Genomic DNA, 20,068 nt, shown 5'->3' with positions numbered 1-20,068 from the left:
TATGAAGTTATGCACTCCATGAAGCACAAAATGAAAAACAGAAAAGAGAGCTATATGGCAATGAAGCTGGACATGAGTAAGGCGTACGATCGTATAGAATGGCCTTTCTTGGAAGCTGTCCTTCTTAAGATGGGTTTTGAAAAGAAGTGGGTTGATTTAATTATGCAATGTGTGTCCTCAGTCAAGTATTCCTTATTGATCAATGGCACACCTCAGAACTTCTTCTCACCAACGAGAGGCTTGAGACAAGGGGATCCTCTATCCCCTTATCTCTTTATCTTATGCACTGAAGTACTCGGAAATAATCTGGACGTAGCTGAGAGAAAGGGTTTTATTTCGGGTTTCCCTTTTGCTAGAGGCTGCTTGTTGGTAAATCACCTTTTTTTTGCAGACGACAGTCTGTTATTTTGCAAAGCTAACGCCCTGGAGTGGAGTAGAATGCATGGGATTCTCAACTCTTATGAGGTAGCATCTGGCCAGAGGTTAAACTTGGAGAAATCTGCCATCTATTTCAGCAAAAATACCCCTGCACTAGCTAAACAGGTGATCCTGTCGACAGCCAAAATGAAGGAGGCAAGCCATTTTGAGAAGTATCTCGGCTTACCTTCTTATGTGGGGAACAACAAAGTCTCCTCTTTTAGACCAATCCTGGACTCCATCAGATCCAGAATGAATAATTGGAAGGTGAAGTTTATCTCTAATGCAGGAAAAGAAGTACTTATGAAGTCAATAGTGCAAGCCATTCCATCGTACTGCATGAGTATATTCAAACTCCCCAAGGCTATCATCAAGACAATTAATTCTCTAATGCAGAAATTTTGGTGGGGTAGTAGAGGAGACAAAACAAAAACCCAATGGTTGCCATAGAAACTGCTAGGGAAGAGCAAAACAGAAGGGGGTCTCGGTTACAGGGAGTTTGATCTCTTCAATCGAGCTCTATTAGGAAAACAAGGTTGGAGACTGATCCAACAAAAGGATTCTCTAGTGGCTCAAGTCTTAAAAGCCAAGTATTTTCATAGAACTGACTTTTTGCATGCAAGAATTGGTAGATGTCCCTCTTATGTCTGGAGAAGTATGATGGAGGCCAGACCAGTCCTTGAAGAGGGTTTGATATGGCGAATTGGGAATGGAAAGGAAGTCAACATGTGGAGGGACAAGTGGATACAGCAACCAACCTCTTATAAGGTTCAGACTCCTCGAGTTGAAGGAATGGAACACTGGACAGTAGACAAATTGATAGATGACCAGACGAAAGGTTGGAACTTGGACCTTCTGAAGAACATACTCAGTGAAGAAGATATTAGCAATATATCTAAGATTCCTATCAGCTGGAGGGGTATCGCGGACAAACAGGTATGGAGGTGCACCAAAGATGGGTTATACACTGTGAGGAGTGCATACCATCTCCTCGGGGATATGGAGAAACAGGTAAAAGGACAAGCTTCTCAATGTGTGAACTGCAGAGAGAGCTGGACCCATATGTGGAAGTTAAAGGTCCCTAATGCAATAAAAATGTTTTTGTGGAGAGCCTGTCACAATTCGCTGCCGACAAATCTTAATCTCAGCAAAAGGAAGATCACGGAATCAAAAGGAAGGTAATTGCTACCATGAGATCTCAAAGGACTTTGTTTCCGGAGGCAAAGCTGGCTGAGGCTTTGGCGGCTCTAAAGGTAGTAATCTTATGTAAACATCTACAACTTCAAAATCTCATATTGGAAGGTGACACACTCAATGTGGTTCAAGACATTAACGGAGAGAGAAGAGATTGGAGCACAGTAGGTCTGATGATTCAAGATATTAAAGCAGAACTTAGAGGATTGAAATCCTGGTCATTTCATCATGTACCTAGATCATCAAATTGTATAGCCCATAGTTTAGCAAAGGACGCTGTAAAACTCTCTGAGGAGAGCATCACTCTGGAGGAAGCCCTTCCATGTATCCAACATTTGCTGTAGTAATGAAAAACAAGTTTGGATTCAAAAAAATATATATATATAGCGTGTCAAGTGACACATGTCAAACATTCTTATATACTGATTTGGCATTTTAATGCTGGCGTATTGACAGAAATATGAAAAAAACAAAAAAGGACTAATTGAAAACTAGATGAACCAATTTGCCTTTGAAGCAAAAAGCCACCGTACATAGAAGAGCATGAAACAAAATAAGAGACGTGAAGTGCAAGATAACGTGTAAATTAAACACAGTTAACTCCTCGCTTTACATGGTGCCACAGAGTGATAAAAATCCTTGCGCCCGTTGTTCTTCTTCTGCCGCTGGAGAAGTCCACAGAGTACATAGATGTCAACGGGCACATTAATCTTCTTACAGCCGACTACGAGTAGTACTGGTAGTATCCACCACCATTTGCACAACTTCCATGGAGATGACCCCAACTTACAAGGCTCGACATTTGGTTATTAAATTTTATATTAATAACTTAATATTAATGTTGATGATTAAAATTAAAATTTTATGTTATATTAATTAATAATTTAGTACATAATATATATATAATATAATAAAATAAATTATATAAAAATGTTTTATATATAATATAATAAAACATTAAAAATATATATACTGATATAGTTCGGTCTAAACGATTTTTATAATATGAAAATCAGTACCGTACCGGTTTCAATTCTTAAGAGCAGGTACCGAACCAGTTCGGTTGGGATTAATGGGCTTTCTGATTTTTTTTACGCCCCTACCGCCCACGATAAAGATCAAATAAAACTAATTTTCTTCATCAATGTCTCGCATATTCCTTTTTACTACGTACCTTGATATATCTTATATTGGAATAAAAATATCTTATATTAAGTTATACATGAAAATATTCAGAACGCCACAAAATCATCTTTCACATATTAATTATTATATTAATTAGCAATTTAGCATATAACATATATAATATAATATCACAAGATTAGATATAATATTCTAATATATACATATGTCCGGTTCGGTTTAAGCCAATTTTTAAAATATAAAACTCAAAACTCGATATTGTTGTATCGGATCAGACCGGTTACGAACTAAACCTACTAGTTCGATCAGTTCAATTGAATTTCTAGCTTTTTTTTACGCCCCTATACTGGGGCTTGGGGCAATTATTGGGAAATCCCCACAATACTCTTTATAGATATGCTATTTCGATTTTCTAAAAAGATTGCTACCATGATTTTAAAACAAATTAAAGTGCTATAGCTTAGAATAAAGTTCTCTTTAGTGCTATAGCATAATACAGGTTGGAACATCCGAAGCGACCGTTGTTTGATTTTAAGGTCCTAAGTTAAAGTTCTCTTTTAGATAATTGGTAGAAGAGAAGTATAAAATCATAAGATTAAAAAAAATAATCTAAGATTTATGTAATACTTCATATTAACTAATAAGTTATGCGGTATATATGAGATCTACATGATTTAGAAGATAGAAATTTTTACAATAATTTTTATAAAAATCCACTTATATAATTGATTAGTCTGGTATGATCCAAACATTATTGAGCAATGATATTTTTATTTATTTTAGAAACATATATTTTATAACTTATCTTCAACCTTTCAACTTTCAAGTGATGAAACAAATAGACAAATTTTCCAAGTAAAATAAGGTGCAATTATTAAGGTGCATGGAAGATTAATGCTCGATCTTTTCATGGGCGACTTTTTTCTTTACACGTGGCACAGTCGAAAGCCCCCGTCGGGAGCCCCATATGTAAGAGTAGCATTTCAGATAATTTTATATTCTTGCTATGAACCGTGCTAAACCCACTGACAAGATCATTTTATTTTTTATTTTAATTAAAAAATAAAAGATTTGTATTTGTACGTCGCTGGGTTAACTTTTCTCTTATGGCTATTGAATTTTTTAAGGTAGTGAGATTATGTCTCTCAATTTACTTATTTCATGTGCTTCTGATATAAATTCCACCTTTTTTATTTTAAATATTTTTAAAAAAATAAAAAAACTATCAATACACTACATTACCCTGCATCTTCCAGGTGCATACAGTACATACTACATAGCACAAGATCAAGTCATGGCAGTATAAAGATCATCTCTTATTGTTGTTAACCAAATCTGCAAACAAGGCCCTGTAACTGTGAGTTTCGAATTAATGGCATACTCTCCAACGACTCAAATATCCCCTTCATCTTCTTCTTCTTCTTCTTCGCCTCCGTGGGATATTTTTCTCAGTTTCCATGGCGAGGACACCCGCAAGAGTTTTACTGCCCATCTGTATACTGCTTTGAAACAAAGAAGCCTTTCTACCTTTAGGGACGACAAAGAACTGGAGAGAGGAAAATATATATCTGAAGAACTCTTGAATGCAATTGAAAACTCCATGTATGCGGTCGTCGTTCTCTCACCAAACTACGCTTTTTCAAGGTGGTGCTTAACTGAACTGGCCAAGATCATTGAATGCATGAAAAAGACGAGGTTGATAATTTTGCCAGTTTCTATCACGTGGATCCTTCTCACGTGAGAAATCGGAAAAAAACTTTTGCAGAAGCTTTTGATAAACATGAAAATGATCCCAGGATTGTCGCAGATGATCTGCAAACATGGAGATCTGCTTTGCATAAAGTGGGCCATATCTCCGGATGGGATTTATGGGATGGGTAAATAATTTAATTACGTTCTAGATCATCTTCAGAAACCTTGTTTTGGAAAATAATTCTGTTTCGGTTCCAGCATTTTATCATTATATATGTTCTACGGAAACTAGTACATGAAGATGACATATTCATAGAATTGCTTAATTTGCCAATTAAGAACGAATCAACGTGCATGACATTCATTCATATATAAAGTTTCCAGTCAAGATGAGCCAGAGATAAAGGGTCTCTTGATCAATAGTTTATCAGATTGCAGCAGTATATATGTCAATGAAAATTATTTTTTCAATCTTCTTAATTTGTAGGGATGAGTCAACGGTTATTCAAGAGATTGTTGGACAAATACATGATGGTAAATTAAATTCCATAGTCTCAGCTGTTTCCAAGAAGCTTGTTGGAATAGGCTCTCGGGTAGAGGAAATGATGAATTCCTATTTAAATATTGGGCCGGATGATGTTCGCTTCGTGGGGATATTGGGCATGGGCGGTATCGGCAAGACAACTCTTGGACGTGCCGTTTATGACAAAATTTCCAGTCAATTTGAAGCTAGTAGTTTTATTGCCAATGTTAGGGAAGAAAGTGCAAGAGGCAGTCTAGTTCCTTTACAAGCACAACTTCTTTCCGATATCCTGATGACGAGCAATATTGTCATAAGGGACATTGAAAGAGGAAGTAATGCGATATGCCATGGACTTTGTCGTAAAAAGGTCTTAGTAGTTGTTGATGATGTGGATCAAACCCAACAATTAGAGGCATTGGCAAACCGGCGGGATTGGTTTGGTGGAGGGAGTATAATTCTTATAACAACAAGAGATAAGGATGTGTTGATAAAACATGGGTTGGCTGAAGATGAAATATATAAGGCTAAAGAATTAGATGATGATGAAGCTCTCCAACTCTTTAGTTGGAAAGCATTCAAGAATGACCTCCCTCTAGAAGGTTTTGTGGAGCTTTCCAAGCAGATTATGCATTATGCTAAAGGGCTTCCTATAGCTCTTGAATTTTTGGGTCATTTCTTCTGTCGGTAAACTGTAGACTTTTGGGAAAGTGCTTTGAGAAGTCTAAGACAAAACCCCAAGAAAGAAATCGTGGATACACTTAAAATAAGTTTCGATGGACTCGAGGAAAACGAGCAAAACATTTTTCTAGATATTGCATGTTACTTCAAAGGGGAGAAGTATGTCGACCGTGTGCAGAGCATACTAGAAAGTTGTGAGTATGAACCAATCAGCGGTATAGAGATTCTTATCAGCAAGTCTCTCATAACAATCTTGGGGGGAAGACTGTGGATGCATGATCTACTCCAAGAAATGGGTCATGAAATTGTTCGCCGCCAATCTCAGGCAGATCCTGGCAGACAGAGTAGGTTGTGGCTTACTAATGACATCATTCGGGTATTGAAGAACAATAGTGTAAGTCGATCTTGAAATAATAAGCTCATTGAATTGCATATGTTAATGCAATTAAAATTTTCAGTATACCTGATTATATCATGCACTGCACTAATTTGTTCTCGTTGGTGATCTCAATGGAACAAACAGGATCGAAGGCATAGTCCTACACTCTCCTCCAAAAAAAGAACTACACCTGAATTCTGGCGTCTTCTCGAAGATGAAGAACTTATGGTTGCTCAAGATCATAGGTAATGTCCACCTTTTTGAAGGCCTTAGTTATCTTTCTACAGAGTTGCGGGTTATGGAGTGGCATGGATATCTTTTAAAATCTTTGCCAACGAGTTTCCCGCCTAATAAACTCGTTGAACTCATTTTGCGTTGTAGCCACATCCAGCAATTGTGGCAGGGAACTAAGGTAAGATGTTTGTTGAATAAAAGTGTTCTTTTCTGAATTCTGAAAAACTAATAAATTAATGTATGCATCAAAGTTAATTCCCATATTTATTGTTATATCACAGAGTTTATAGAAGCTAGAGCATGTTGACCTTAGTGACTCTCAATACTTGGTGGAGAACCCGGACTTCACTAATGCCCCAAATCTTAAGACGCTGATTCTTCAAGGCTGTACAAAATTGCGTAATCTCCACTCATCAGTTGGAGCTCTAAAACGCCTTATTTTTCTGAATTTGAAAGGTTGCACATCTCTTACTAGCCTTCCCTGTAACATTAGCTGGGATTCCTTAGAAATTTTGATTCTTTCTGGCTGTACGAGACTCTGGAAGTTTCCAGAAACGATGGGAAATATCAATCATTTGAGGCAACTTAGTTTGGATGGGATTGCATTATTAGAACTTCCATCATCAATTGGGCATTTAACTGGCCTTTCTTATTTGAGTTTGAGAGGCTGCAAAAGCCTCTTGAGTCTTCCGAGTGCTATTTGTGGTTTGACATCTCTTAAAACTCTTGTTCTCTGTGGTTGTTCACAACTTGAGGAAATGCCCGAGGGAGTAGGGAATTTGGAACATCTAGAGGAGCTCGATATAAGTGAAACCGCTATAAGGCAATTTCCATCGTCCATTACACGTCTACAAAATCTTAAAAGGTTGTCCTTCCTAGGATGTTCTAATCTGCCACCTAAGTCGATGTTCAAACGATTTGTAACTTGGTTTAGGGGGAACCTCGACATTGGTTTGGTATTGCCTACTTCGTTGTCAAGTACTCTATGCAGCTTGGAGAGATTAAGCTTGAGTTATTGCCATTTAGTGGATGGAGCAATTCCCAGTGACCTAAGTGCATTGTCATCACTGCTAGTTCTAGATCTAAGTGGAAATGATTTCACGCTCTTACCTGAAAGCATCTCTCAACTTTCGAAGCTTAGCGTTATTTTGTTGAGTCGCTGTAGCCAGCTTCAATCAGTGTCAGATCTTCCGTCAAGTTTAGTATACGTTAATGCTCTAGATTGTATCTCATTGGAAACACGTTCTAATAAACTTCATGCTTGGGTATCATATGAACCTGGATTAACTATTCTAGAGAGTACCAATATGCCACGTCAATTGAAAGATGGACAACGCGACATATTGAAAAAAAGAACCATTAAGGTATGTTAGTTTCTTCTCCCTTGCACCATCAAATTTTTAACTTTACTTCAAATTGCTCCCATCCTTTGTCAAATATCATATAAGAGGCTTTTAAATGTTATATGTACAGTCAAATTATAGTCCTTTTTTTTCCTCACTTGGTGAAGATATGGACACTTATAATATCATCTCAAGTTCACAAAATGGACGGTGCCAACAAGATTAAGTACTAACAGAAGCCACTTGAATGAATAATAATAAAAGTTGCAATTTAAGAACAGTAATTTGGACTGAAATCATGGAAATTGAATGGTTTAACATGACAAAATGTCATATTAATATACCTAGTTAGTTGAACCATAAAATGTTAGCTTTCTGTTTTCTCTTTTTCTTAATTTAATTTATTTTTTGCAGGCACACATTGTTTTTTCCAGAGGCATCTCGGGTGGTTCAAGAGGAGCAAGAATTCCAACGTGGTTCCAGAATCAGAGTATGGGTTCCTTGAATACAATCTGGTTGCATCCTGATTTGGATGATAGTAGAAAGTGGTTGGGATATGCTCTTTATTTTTCCTACGAAATCAATGACCTTGAAAGTTTGGAGTCAACACATTTTACGAGATTACATTGCGAGAAGTTTGCATTTCGTTTTGTTACCGATGAAGGTCCTCTCAAAGCCCCCCTAAGGTTCGGTCCACTCACAAAATTCCCCAGAATTATTAATACGCGAGCAGGATTTTGCATATATGTACCACGTAAATGGTTTCAAAAATGGTCAAAGGAGGTGGATACATGGAGTTACATTGAGGTTTCAATTACGATTGACAATCCATCCATGAAGGTGGAAAAGTGTGGGGCTCATCTAGTATACAAGCAAAATGCTCGTGAGTTTGTCGATGCAATTTTCCCCTCTAAGAAAATGACTCAAAATATGTGATGGCATGGGGTATCTCAAATTCTGTATAGAGAGCAACTTCAGGCAGGTCGGGTGATTAGCTTCAATTTACACCAACAAATCACAAGCTACCACATAGGAAAAGCAGCAAATTACAACATAAACTCATGCACAGCTGAACATTTCTTTTTACAGTTCTAATCTTTCCCCTCTTTCTCTCCCTCATCCCATCCCGTGACTTGCTGTAACTGGTAGTTGGGGCTTCTCTGGTTTTTCTTAACCAGCAATGACGTCCAAGACTCCAATCTTCCATGTTTTTGTATTCACACTTCTCTCTCTTTCTCTCCCTCTCTCTCTCCATAGCAAATCTAGTTTCCCATTGTTCCTTTTATCTCCACAAGAAGGAGATAAAAGGAAGTACTAGTAATGAGAAAGAAAGAAAAGCTGTGAACCCAGTACGCCCTCTACATTTTTCTTTGCTTGATTTGATCATCCGCCTAACCCGCAGAAGTGAATACGACTCCCATGTATTGAAACAAAATAAATAAGCATGAAAAATATACATATCGATGAATATAAAAATGAAGATGGGTTTAACAGGTCTTCAAATCAAAGAAGAATGGCTTCAAATTAGAGAGAAAATGGCTTTGGGGAAGACGAAAATTGCTTCAGAGGAGGAGAAGGGCTTCGGGGGAAGAAGAAGGCTTATGGGGAGAAGAGGAAAGAGAGAATGAGAAGGGAGGGGTTTAACTGGATACACACCCACCGAAACTATCATAAGTTTACTACGTGTTGAGCTTTTATTTGTTGGGTGTAAAAGAAAAACACACACCCGACCGATTTTAAGGTTTTCTCTTCTGTATAAGCCAGGGAAACTTTTTGTTTTTGTTTTTTTATTTTGCAAATGATGCTTTCCTCATTCATTCACATTGTAAGGAGATTTTTCTTTGGCCCATGAAATTTCTTAGGCCGCAATTTGGGAGGAGATTCAATAGAAGATAAAAGATGAGAGAATGAAAGGGGACAAGAGGGGAGAACGAGGGAAAGTAATGTCAGGAGAGAATAAATGAGTGATTTAACATAAAGTAAAGGAAGATAAGATGTAAGGTGTCAAAAGAGAAAAAGTAAGGAAGTGACTTAAAGACAAAAGAGAGGGGGTCAAACATGCAAAAAAAAAAAAAAAAAACATGGGAAATGCTTTGGGTCCCAAAAAACATCCCTTACAATTACCGAGGAATAAGCATGAAAAGAGTCATATAAAATGGGCGAGGACTTCAACTTTGGGCGATCCTTTTTTTGGAGGCTGGAACTTCTTTCGAATTTTTAGTTCAACTTCAACTTCTTCAACCTGATTAGTCAGTATGATCCCCCGATACTCTTTATATATATGGTATTTCAATTTTCTAATAGGATTGCTACCATGATTAGAGCACTCTCATTGAATTAGTTAAAAGTAAAATTTATTGAAAATTTAGCTATTAAATCATAAAATGTGATCACATTAGAATAGCTAAATTCACTTCTAAAATTATTTTCAAATTTGAAAGGAACTATTCATTCATAAAATATATTTTATATTAATTATTTATCTCTCCCTTTTATATCAATTATTTATTTCTCCATTTTAAATGACAATTGGAAAAATATAATTAAAATATGATTACTAATTAATATATAATATTATGAATAGTAAAATATGATAAAATAAATAAATTCATAATTAAAAAAATTAAAATATTTTTGAAATTATTAATTACTCATTACTATATAAAGAATAAATAAATAATTCAATGTAAAGATTTGATGTGAATAGCTAAAATTAAATTCATCTTATATTATTTTATTGTCATATAATGAAAAAATAGTTATTCTAATGTAGAAATTTATGTGAATAAAATAGTTAAAAATTAAATTTATTTTACATTCATAAAAAATGTATTTTAATTTTAACTAATCCAATTAGACTTTTCAGAAGGCACGGTTTGTAGGCTATTGAATTTGTTAAGATGGTGCTGCTATGTATCTCAATTTGTCCATTTGGTGGTCCATGGTACAAATTGGACTTCTTTTTTTTAATTTTTTAATTATATTCAAATATTTTTAAAAAAAATTAATATATTAATAATCATTTTCTTAATTAATAATTAAATTAAAAATTAAATACATGAACGGAGTAGAGGATACTAGCATTATTCATTTCTTAATACTTTATCCAAGTCGCCATGCTCTAGTCCAACCGGAGGAAAGTTGCAGGTGAATAGAAATTAGTTTCCTTTATCTTCAAAAGCAATCTGAACTCAACTTTATTTATAGTCATCAACTGAATAGAAATTAATCACTTTTGTCTTACAGGTGCATACAGTACATATATATATAGCACAAGATCAAGTCATGGCAGTATAAAGATCATCTTGTAGTGTTGTTAACCAAATCTGCGAACAAGGCCCTGTAAGTTTCGAATTAATGGCGTACCATCCAACCACTCAAACATCCCTTTCATCTTCTTCTTCTTCTTCTTCTTTGCCTCCATGGGACAACACCCGCAAGAATCTTACCGCCCATCTGTATACTGCTTTGAAACAAAGAAGCATTTCCATCTGTATACTCTTGGAAATATTATTTATTTAACTTTTTCATATTTTGATTTTATTTTTAATTTTTATTTAACTTATATATTTTTATTTTATGTGTATAGGACTGAATTATATTATATTGTATATAATAATATATTACAAATATAAAACAATATATGGATATTACAAATTTATTGGTAGAAATGAAATGTTTAAAATGAATAAAAAAATATTATTTAAATAATATGAAAAAAATAAAAATAAACTTATGTATGATATATTGTAAAAATTAATATGTAAATTAGAAAAAATAAAATTTAATAATATATTTTAAAAAATAAAATAAAAAAATTATTGTGAATGCTCTAAATTACGTTGCTAAGAAAAATAAAAGAAATGAGTTTTTTCTCTTCCCTCTTTTACACAACCTAAATATCTCCTTGTATTTACTTTCTCCTGACCCGGCCCCTCCAGCCTCGTGCCAAAGGGAAGAAGTTCACGCGCTTCTCCTATTTACCATTTTCGAGTCTGAAAGTCAATTTACCGCGTTTTGGACCTTTCCAAGCAACAGGCACTGCAACACAGGCATCGTTGGATGTCGATCAATGAAATTGACGTTAAAGGTCTCAAATCTTCCCGATCCGATGTTCAGCACCTTAACATGAACGGAATCTACGTATCTATCACTACAAAAATAATTATATATTATTAATTATTTCTTATTAAAATTATTATTTTTTATTAAAATAAATCTATTTTTATTATAAATAACTCATCATTAATACTTATTTTTCTTGTAGCGTTATATACAAGAACGCGTGTGTCCGATATTCAAACCAGACCTAAAACATTCATGTGTACCATTGGTCCGTATTGTTCTTTCAAAAATATTTTACAATCTCTCGTAATCTCTTTTACTCTATTATACAAATAGGAGTTGATCACCGCTTTTGGACTTGAGATCAAGATGGTCTTTGGAGTCTACTCCCACCTAAGATATCCACAAACTTTTTTTATCCTTTTTTTATTTTTTATTTAATAATTAAATAAATGTTTTTTAATAAGTTTGTGATTTTTTTTAAATGTCTAAAGAATTTGAAAAAGAAATAATTTGAACATTCGTCAAAGAATTTCGGTGGCTGTGAAGCGTCACCATCATACTAATTGAACAACTCATCACGGCGAAAGATACGTGCAAAATTCGTTTTCTTGCCTTCGAATTTCTAAATACTTTGCCAGGTCGTGGTCTACTAGTCCAACCGGAGGAAAGTTCCGGGTGAATAGATATTAATCACTTTTATCTGCAAAAGCAATCTGAACTCAACTTTATTTAATTTATAGTCACCTGAATAGAAATTAATCACTTTATATATATCTTCCAGGTGCATATAATACATAGCCCAAGATCAAGTCATGGGAGAGTAAGATCTCTTATTGTCGTTGTTAACCAAATTTGCAAACATGGCGCTGTAAATTTCCAATCAATGGCGTCTCTCACCACACAAACATCCCCTTCTTCTTCCACGCATGAATGGGGTGTTTTCCTCAGTTTCCATGGTCGGGACACCCGTCAGAGAATTACCGCTCATCTGTATAAAGCTTTGGAACAAAGAAGCATTTCCACCTTTAGGGACGATAAAGAACTGGAGAGAGGAAGATATATATCTCCAGAACTCCTGAATGCAATTGAAAATTCCATGTATGCGGTCGTCGTTCTCTCTCCATACTATGCTTTTTCAAGGTGGTGCTTAACCGAACTCACCAAGATCGTTGAATGCATGGAAAAGAAGGGGTTGATACTTTTGCCAGTTTTCTATCAAGTGGATCCCTTTGACGTGAGAAATCAAAAAGGTACTTTTACAGAAGCTTTTGTTAAACATGAAAACGATCCCAAAATTGTCGGAGATGATCTGCAATCATGGAAATCTGCTTTGAGCAAAGTGGGCAATATCTCCGGATGGGATTTACGCGATAGGTAAATATTTTACGTTCTAGATCTTCAGAAACTAAATAATTATGTTTTGGTTCCAGTACTACACATACATACATATATATATATATGATCAACTATTTTTAAATTTCAAATTTTGTTTTTTATATAATGTATTTTATATTAATTATAAGTACATAAAAAAACATTTCATTTGAACAGCTAACTTATATCTTTTTTATTATGATAACCATATTAATCTCTCTCTAGCTTGAGATGGCTTGTGGCCAATTTGAACTTGAAGTATTGATGAAGCGCACATAACGGGTTTTCCTTGGAAAGTTCACAATTTGTGTGCTAGCGATATCATGGCCATGGCTGGATGCTAATAATCATTTTCTTGTTGGGTTTAATTGTGCTAGAAATGTATTATTTTTGAGCGTCCACTCATATATATTTTTTAAAATAATTAGTTGGCTTAATTTCAATCGTCTTAATTTTGACAGAGATGAGTCAACAGTTATTGAAGAGATCGTAGGAGAGATACTTGCTAAATTAAATTCTACATTCTCGACTGTTTCCAAGAAGCTTGTTGGAATAGACTCTCGTCTAGAGAAATTGATGAATTTATATTTAAATATTAGGCAGGATGATGTTCGCTTTCTAGGTATATGGGGGATGGGTGGTATTGGGAAGACCACTCTTGCACGTGCTGTTTATGACAAAATTTCTAGACAATTTAAAGTTAGTAGCTTTATTGCCAATGTTAGAGAAACAAGTACTCGAGGTGCTATTGTTGATTTACAAAAACAACTTCTTTCCGATCTCTTCAAGGATAAGAGTAGCGACATAAAGGATGTCGACAGAGGAAAGAACAAAATTAGACACGGACTACGTCATAGAAGGCCGGTTCTTGTTGTTGTGGATGATGTGGATCAAAGCCAACAATTAGAAGCATTAGCAATTGAGCGTGATTGGTTTGGTGGAGGGAGTGTAATCATTATAACAACAAGAGATAAGCATCTGTTGATAGAACGTGGATTGGCTGAGGATGAAATATATAGGGCTAAAGAATTCGATGATGATGAAGCTCTCCAACTCTTTAGCTGGAAAGCCTTCAAGAAAGACCTCCCTCTAGAAGGTTTTGTGGAGCTTTCCAAGCAGATTATACATTATGCTAATGGCCTTCCTTTAGCTATTGAAGTTTTGGGTCGATTTTTATGTCGGCAAAATGTAGAATTTTGGGAAAGTGCTTTGAGATGTCTAAGTAAAAACCCCAAGAAAGAAATCGTGGATACACTAAAAATAAGTTTCGATGGACTCGAGGAGAACGAGCAAAAAATTTTTCTAGATATTGCTTGTTACTTCAAAGGGGAGAAGTATATCGACCGTGTCAAGAGCATACTAGAAAGTTGTGATTATCACCCAAGCAGTGGTATAGAGATTCTAATCAATAAGTCTCTCATAACAATCTCGAGAGGAAAACTGTGGATGCATGATCTACTCCAAGAAATGGGTCATGAAATTGTTCATCGCCAATCTCAAGGAGATCCTGGCAGACAGAGTAGGTTGTGGCATACTAATGACATCATTCGTGTACTGGAGAACAATAGTGTAAGTGGATCTTAGAATAATAAGCTCATTGAATTGCATTAACTAATAAGCTCATTGAATTGCATATGTTAATGCAATTAAAATTTTCAGTATACTTGATTATATCATGCACTGCACTAATTTGTTCTCGTTGGTCTCAAGGGAACAAACTGGATCGAAGGCATAGTCCTAAACTCTCCTCTACAAGAAGAACTACACTTGAATTCTGGCGTCTTCTTGGAGATGAAGAACTTAAGATTGCTCAAGATCATAGGTAATGTGCACCTTTCTCAAGGCCTTTGCTATCTTTCTACAGAGTTGCGGGTTATGGAGTGGCATGGATATGCTTTAAAATCTTTGCCAATGGGTTTCCCACCTGATAAACTCGTTGAACTCAATATGCGTTGCAGCCACATTCAGCAACTGTGGCAGGGAACTAAGGTAAGAATTTTGCTTATACAAGTGTTCTTTTCTTTCTAAAAAACTAATAAATTAATGTATGCATCAAAGTTAATTCCCATATGTATTGTTGTATCCCAGAGTTTATACAAGCTAGAGCATGTTGACCTTAGTGACTCTCGGTACTTGGTGGAGACCCCGGACTTCACTAATGCCCCAAATCTTAAGAGGCTGATTCTTCAAGGCTGTAAAAAATTGGGTAATCTTCACTCATCGGTTGGAGCTCTTAAACGCCTTATTTTTCTGAATTTGAAAGGTTGCACATCTCTTACTAGCCTTCCCTATAACATTAGCTGGGATTCCCTAGAAATTTTGATTCTTTCCGGCTGTACGAGACTCTGGAAGTTTCCAGAAACAATGGGAAATATGAATCATTTGAGGCAACTTAGTTTGGATGGGATTGCATTTGTAGAACTTCCATCATCAATTGGGCATTTAACTGGCCTTGCTTATTTGAGTTTGAGAGGCTGCAAAAGCCTCTTGAGTCTTCCAAGTGCTATTTGTGGTTTGACATCTCTTAAAACTCTCGATCTCTCTGGTTGTTCACAACTTGAGGAAATGCCCGAGGGACTAGGGAATTTGGAACATTTGGAGGAGCTCGATATAAGTGAAACCACTATAAGGCAATTTCCATCCTCCATTACACGTCTACAAAATCTTAAAATGTTGTCCTTCCATGGGTGTTCAGGTCTGCCACCTACGTCGTTGTTCAAACGATTTGTAACTTGGTTTTGGGGGAACCCCGACACTAGCTTGGTGTTGCCTACTTCGTTGTCAAGTACTCCATGCAACTTGAATAAATTAGATTTGAGTTACTGCCATTTAATGGATGGAGCAGTTCCCGATGACTTGAGTGGCTTGTCATCACTGCAATTTCTAAATCTAAGTGGAAACGATTTCACGCTCTTACCTAAAAGCATCTCTCAACTTTCGAAGCTTTCTTTCATTTACTTGAGACGCTGTAGCCAGCTTCGATCATTGCCAGAACTTCCGTCAATTATAGTATATGGTAATGCTCAAGATTGTCTCTCATTGAAAGTACGTTCTATTGACATTGATATATTGGCAGTAGATGCTGGATCAGCTATTGAAAAGAGTACCCGTAAGCCACGTCGATTGAAAAATGGACAAGGTGACCTGTTGAAAGAAATTAGAACCATTAAGGTATGTTAGTTTCTTCTCTCTTGCACCAGCAAATATTTAACTTTATTTCAAATTGCTCCAATGCTTTGTCAAATATCATATAGAGGCACTTTTAAATGTTAAATGTGCGGTCAAATTATAGTGCTTTTTTTACCCTACTTGGTGAAGATAAGGACACTGATAATATCACCTCAAGTTCATAAAATGGACGGTGCCAACAAGATTAAGTACTAACAAAAGCCACTTAAATGAGTAATAAAAGTTGCAATTTAAGAACAGAGATTTGGATTGAAATCGTGGATATTGAATGGTTTAGCGTGACAAAATGTCATATTAATATACCATAAAAGTTAGCTTTATGTTTCCTCTTTTTCTTAATTTAATTTATTTTTCACAGGCAGACATTGATGTTGCGGCCAGAGGATTAGGAATTCCAATGTATTTCCAGAATCAGAGTATGGGTTCCTCGATTACAATCCAGTTGCATCCGGATTTGGATGACAGTAGAAAGTGGTTGGCATATGCTCTTTATTTTTTCTATGAAATCAATGACCTTGAAAGTTGGGAGTCGACACGTTTTACGCGGTTAGATTGTGAGCAGCTTGTGTTTCATTTTGTTACCGATGAAGCTCCTTTCAAAGCCCTCCTAAAATTCGATACACTCCGAAAATTCCCCAATACTATTGATACGCCAGCAGGACATTGGATATTTGTACCACACATGTGGTTTGATGAAAAGTCAAAAGAGGTGGATACATGGAGTTACATTGAGGTTTCAATTACGACTGGCAATCCATTCACGAAGGTGGAAAAGTGCGGGGCTCAACTAGTATACGAGCAAAATCTTCACGAGTTTATGCATGCAGTTTTATTGCATCCTCATTTTACGAATACAAATTCAATTATGATTTTGGCTAATTGACTTTAAAAATAATTTACAGTGAATTATGCAACTTCAAAAGCATATGACTTTAATTTGGGATTGGTGGTTATATTTGGTGGTCACTGTAGCTAGAGCAAACTGATTAAAAAATATTTTTAGGTACTTGTTATTTCCTTTATTTTTCTTTTGCACCATTTATTTCGTTTCAAAAAATTTTTTAAAATCTTTTTGCCAGTTATTACTAGGTTCAATCTTTTAGATTTAAGACTTTTTTTTTTGGAGGGGCTGGGATTTGAGGTGGAAACAAAAAGAAAATTAATTGGTGTTTTTTTTTTAGGTAAAAATGTAATAGATAGATGTGTTTTTTTTTTAATGGTGTTGTATTAAATATTTAGAATATATTTGGAAATATTGTTTTGCACTTGTATTATTGTATTTCCATATAGCTCTTAATTTAGAAAAAAATTAATTAAAAAAAATTATTAAATTTATAATATTTTATTATTATTTTGATTAATAGATGGAAAATCTAATGAGAGAATAAGTTTTGCAAGGAATAGCCAAATGCAAAATCATGTATAATCCAATGCTAATGCTCAGAAGATGACTCAAAATTTGCAATGGAAAGTGGCATTTCAAATTCCAGAGCTTTCTGTTATGTGTCCATATATGGCCCACGGATTCACATCCTAGAAAACTGGCTTGCTAGGTGGAGGTGCTCCCAAGCTTATATGAACACATACTATTTAACTCCTAACTAATGTGGGACTATAACAACCCTCACCTTCAAAACCAACGCCCACGTTGGTTGAGCACTATGGGAGGCTTTTACAAGGCTAGGGCAACATGGCCCGTCCCACTGGATCCAAAGCCGGCCACTCCTCACGTAACGCCCGTCTTTTTATTGGGACTTTTTTATAAAAATGATTTTAGAAAGCACGATGGGAATTACAGTTTGATTTAAAACTTTTTACTTCATACCCAGGGTGTAAGACTCAACGTTATAAAATAAAATGTACTTTGAGAATAAAAGAGAGTGGAAAACATTAATCTTACAATAAAAGGCATCTCATATAATTAAACTCTCATGCCTAGACTTCCATGCTCTTCCCCATAGGCAGTGTCTGTCCTAACGTATACTTCTCATTCAATTCCTATGGGGGGAGGAGCATCATAAAACTAAAATAGGTCGATGACTCGTAAGTATTAATTCATACAGTTAAAATATAATAACATGGGTTTTCATTCATGCATTCATACATACCATACATACTACACATACATGTTTACATGCACTCATTTGAAAACAACACTGGACGGGGTTTTTCCTAAAAATGGGCTTTCTTCTCGTAAAACATTTTTCTCGTCAGTGCCTTCATTTCTTAAAGAGTTTGATGCATTCATGCATTCATATATTCTTTCTTATCACTTTCATTGGCTGGTACACACTGTTACACCTCATGTGTTGGGGTTAGCGGTCTTCATTTGGACCCGAACTCCGCCCATGGCCACGGGTTGGGAATCCATTTTCAGTCAGGGGGCAGCACAGGGTGCATTACCAGTACTACTCACCCGGCATTGCAATCTGCCCAGTCTTTTGGTACCCTTTTCATTCATTCATGTGGCCGTTACGTATTTTCATACATTAAACGTTCAGTCCTTTCTTTCAGTTTAGTCCTTTCAGTCCTTTTTCAATTCATTTCAGCTCTATCTTTCCAGTTCATTCACGGAAAAACGTCATTTAAAAGCATGAGCTTAAACATCATCTTTCATGGCATCCGTAAAGCATCAGTTCTAGGGACATCCATAAAACATCAGTTCATAGGGACATTTTAAAACACTTTCTTCACTTCGTTCAAAGCATCAGTTAAAGCACGAGGCATAGGCCTCAACATTTCTTTTATTTTCTTGGATAATACATACAATAGATACTGCGTATAGTCATCCATTCACATGCATACAATTAATACTTTTGGGTGCGTAAAAATGGGTTGCCAAGGAGGGTCGTTACATACTTATACCTTTGAACACTTAGCATGCTTTCGCAAAACATCTTTCGTGTCGTTTCGTGAGGTATCGTATAGGAAAAGCGTTTCGTTTTCTTTTTCGTATACTTTCGAAAACTTTAGAAGAGTATGAACGTAATACTTACATAGACTCCATGCTATACTCATTTCATGCAGTCCATTCACGTGCGTGTCAGATGGCAACATACTTGCATACACATAACCTTGATGTCATTCTCTATCTAATGCATAAGCAACTTAAACTAGAAATAGATCTACACTTCACTTGGAATACACTCATTCTATCTCGTGCTCTTACGTGCCCTTTATTATGTTAAAACCTTCAGGGTCAACTTACAGTCACTACCTCTTCCAACTTAAGGTCTTACCTTGAGTGTTCATCCATTAAAGTTAACCTATGATTCACCTTAGGATTAAGACACTAGGACTTTCGTCTTACTTTTCCTACTAACCACATTCCGACGCATGATTCTGACCGACAGAATCACGCATCCTAATCCTAGACAATACACCTGTCACTGCCTTCATGCATGTTAGCCCATACTAAATCCTCATTCCTATCCCTACAAGCCACACGGCTCTAAGCCAACTCTGAGGCTTAAGCACCATGTTACTATGCCTAGTACAGATTACCCATTACATGTGGTGAATCCATCCGGTACATATGTCTCACCAGATTACACATGTACCTTACTCCTTTATCTCCTAAGACTAATATATAACACATTGATCACATGCTCGTAGGGACAAGCACCATACTCTGATACCAACCTTCTCTTAACCCGGCTAGCATGACTCTTCATGCTACCCATACCTTTTGAAAGTTCATCCCAACACTTAACATGACAAGACTCCATTCACATCTATGCCTTACGTCACGTCATATGGTTCGAGACTACTCCCAAACTACACCGTGACCTTGTTGCGTCACCTGACATCCCACTATGTCATTTCTACGCCAAC

At 35.9% G+C, this 20,068-nt stretch overlaps 3 protein-coding genes across 6 annotated transcripts; all 3 read left to right on the top strand.

The window, feature by feature from the left end:
• Positions 1-4,126: 4,126 nt before the first annotated feature.
• LOC118348591 (disease resistance protein RUN1-like) lies at positions 4,127-5,657 on the top strand. Its single transcript, XM_035690621.1, has 3 exons — positions 4,127-4,449; positions 4,551-4,631; positions 4,934-5,657. The coding sequence occupies exons 1-3, from the start codon at positions 4,127-4,129 to the stop codon at positions 5,655-5,657; spliced, it is 1,128 nt and encodes a 375-aa protein (XP_035546514.1).
• Positions 5,658-5,939: 282 nt separating this feature from the next.
• Positions 5,940-8,130, top strand: LOC109020431 (TMV resistance protein N-like). The gene is made up of 5 exons (XM_035690620.1): positions 5,940-6,041; positions 6,171-6,271; positions 6,408-6,438; positions 6,551-7,484; positions 8,018-8,130. Exons 1-5 carry the CDS (start codon positions 5,940-5,942, stop codon positions 8,128-8,130), a joined length of 1,281 nt encoding a protein of 426 aa, XP_035546513.1.
• A 4,340-nt stretch (positions 8,131-12,470) lies between these two features.
• On the top strand, positions 12,471-17,338 carry LOC109020430 (TMV resistance protein N-like). Of its 4 annotated transcripts, none has more exons than XM_019002887.2 (6): positions 12,471-13,045; positions 13,507-14,614; positions 14,756-15,034; positions 15,134-15,251; positions 16,125-16,216; positions 16,593-17,338. In XM_019002887.2, exons 1-6 carry the CDS (start codon positions 12,555-12,557, stop codon positions 17,115-17,117), a joined length of 2,613 nt encoding a protein of 870 aa, XP_018858432.1. In that variant the 5' UTR covers positions 12,471-12,554; the 3' UTR covers positions 17,118-17,338. The 4 variants fall into 4 exon arrangements, with proteins under 4 accessions (XP_018858432.1, XP_018858431.1, XP_018858428.1 ...); XM_019002886.2 differs by having other exon boundaries at positions 16,122-16,216; XM_019002883.2 differs by having other exon boundaries at positions 15,134-16,216.
• The last annotated feature ends 2,730 nt before the right edge of the window (positions 17,339-20,068 follow it).

Source organism: Juglans regia, chromosome 6 (assembly GCF_001411555.2).
Source record: "Juglans regia cultivar Chandler chromosome 6, Walnut 2.0, whole genome shotgun sequence".
In the NCBI taxonomy this organism is placed as follows: domain Eukaryota; kingdom Viridiplantae; phylum Streptophyta; class Magnoliopsida; order Fagales; family Juglandaceae; genus Juglans; species Juglans regia.
The sequence above is the reverse complement of the archived record's forward strand: the minus strand, read 5'-3'. Positions and strand labels throughout refer to the sequence as shown.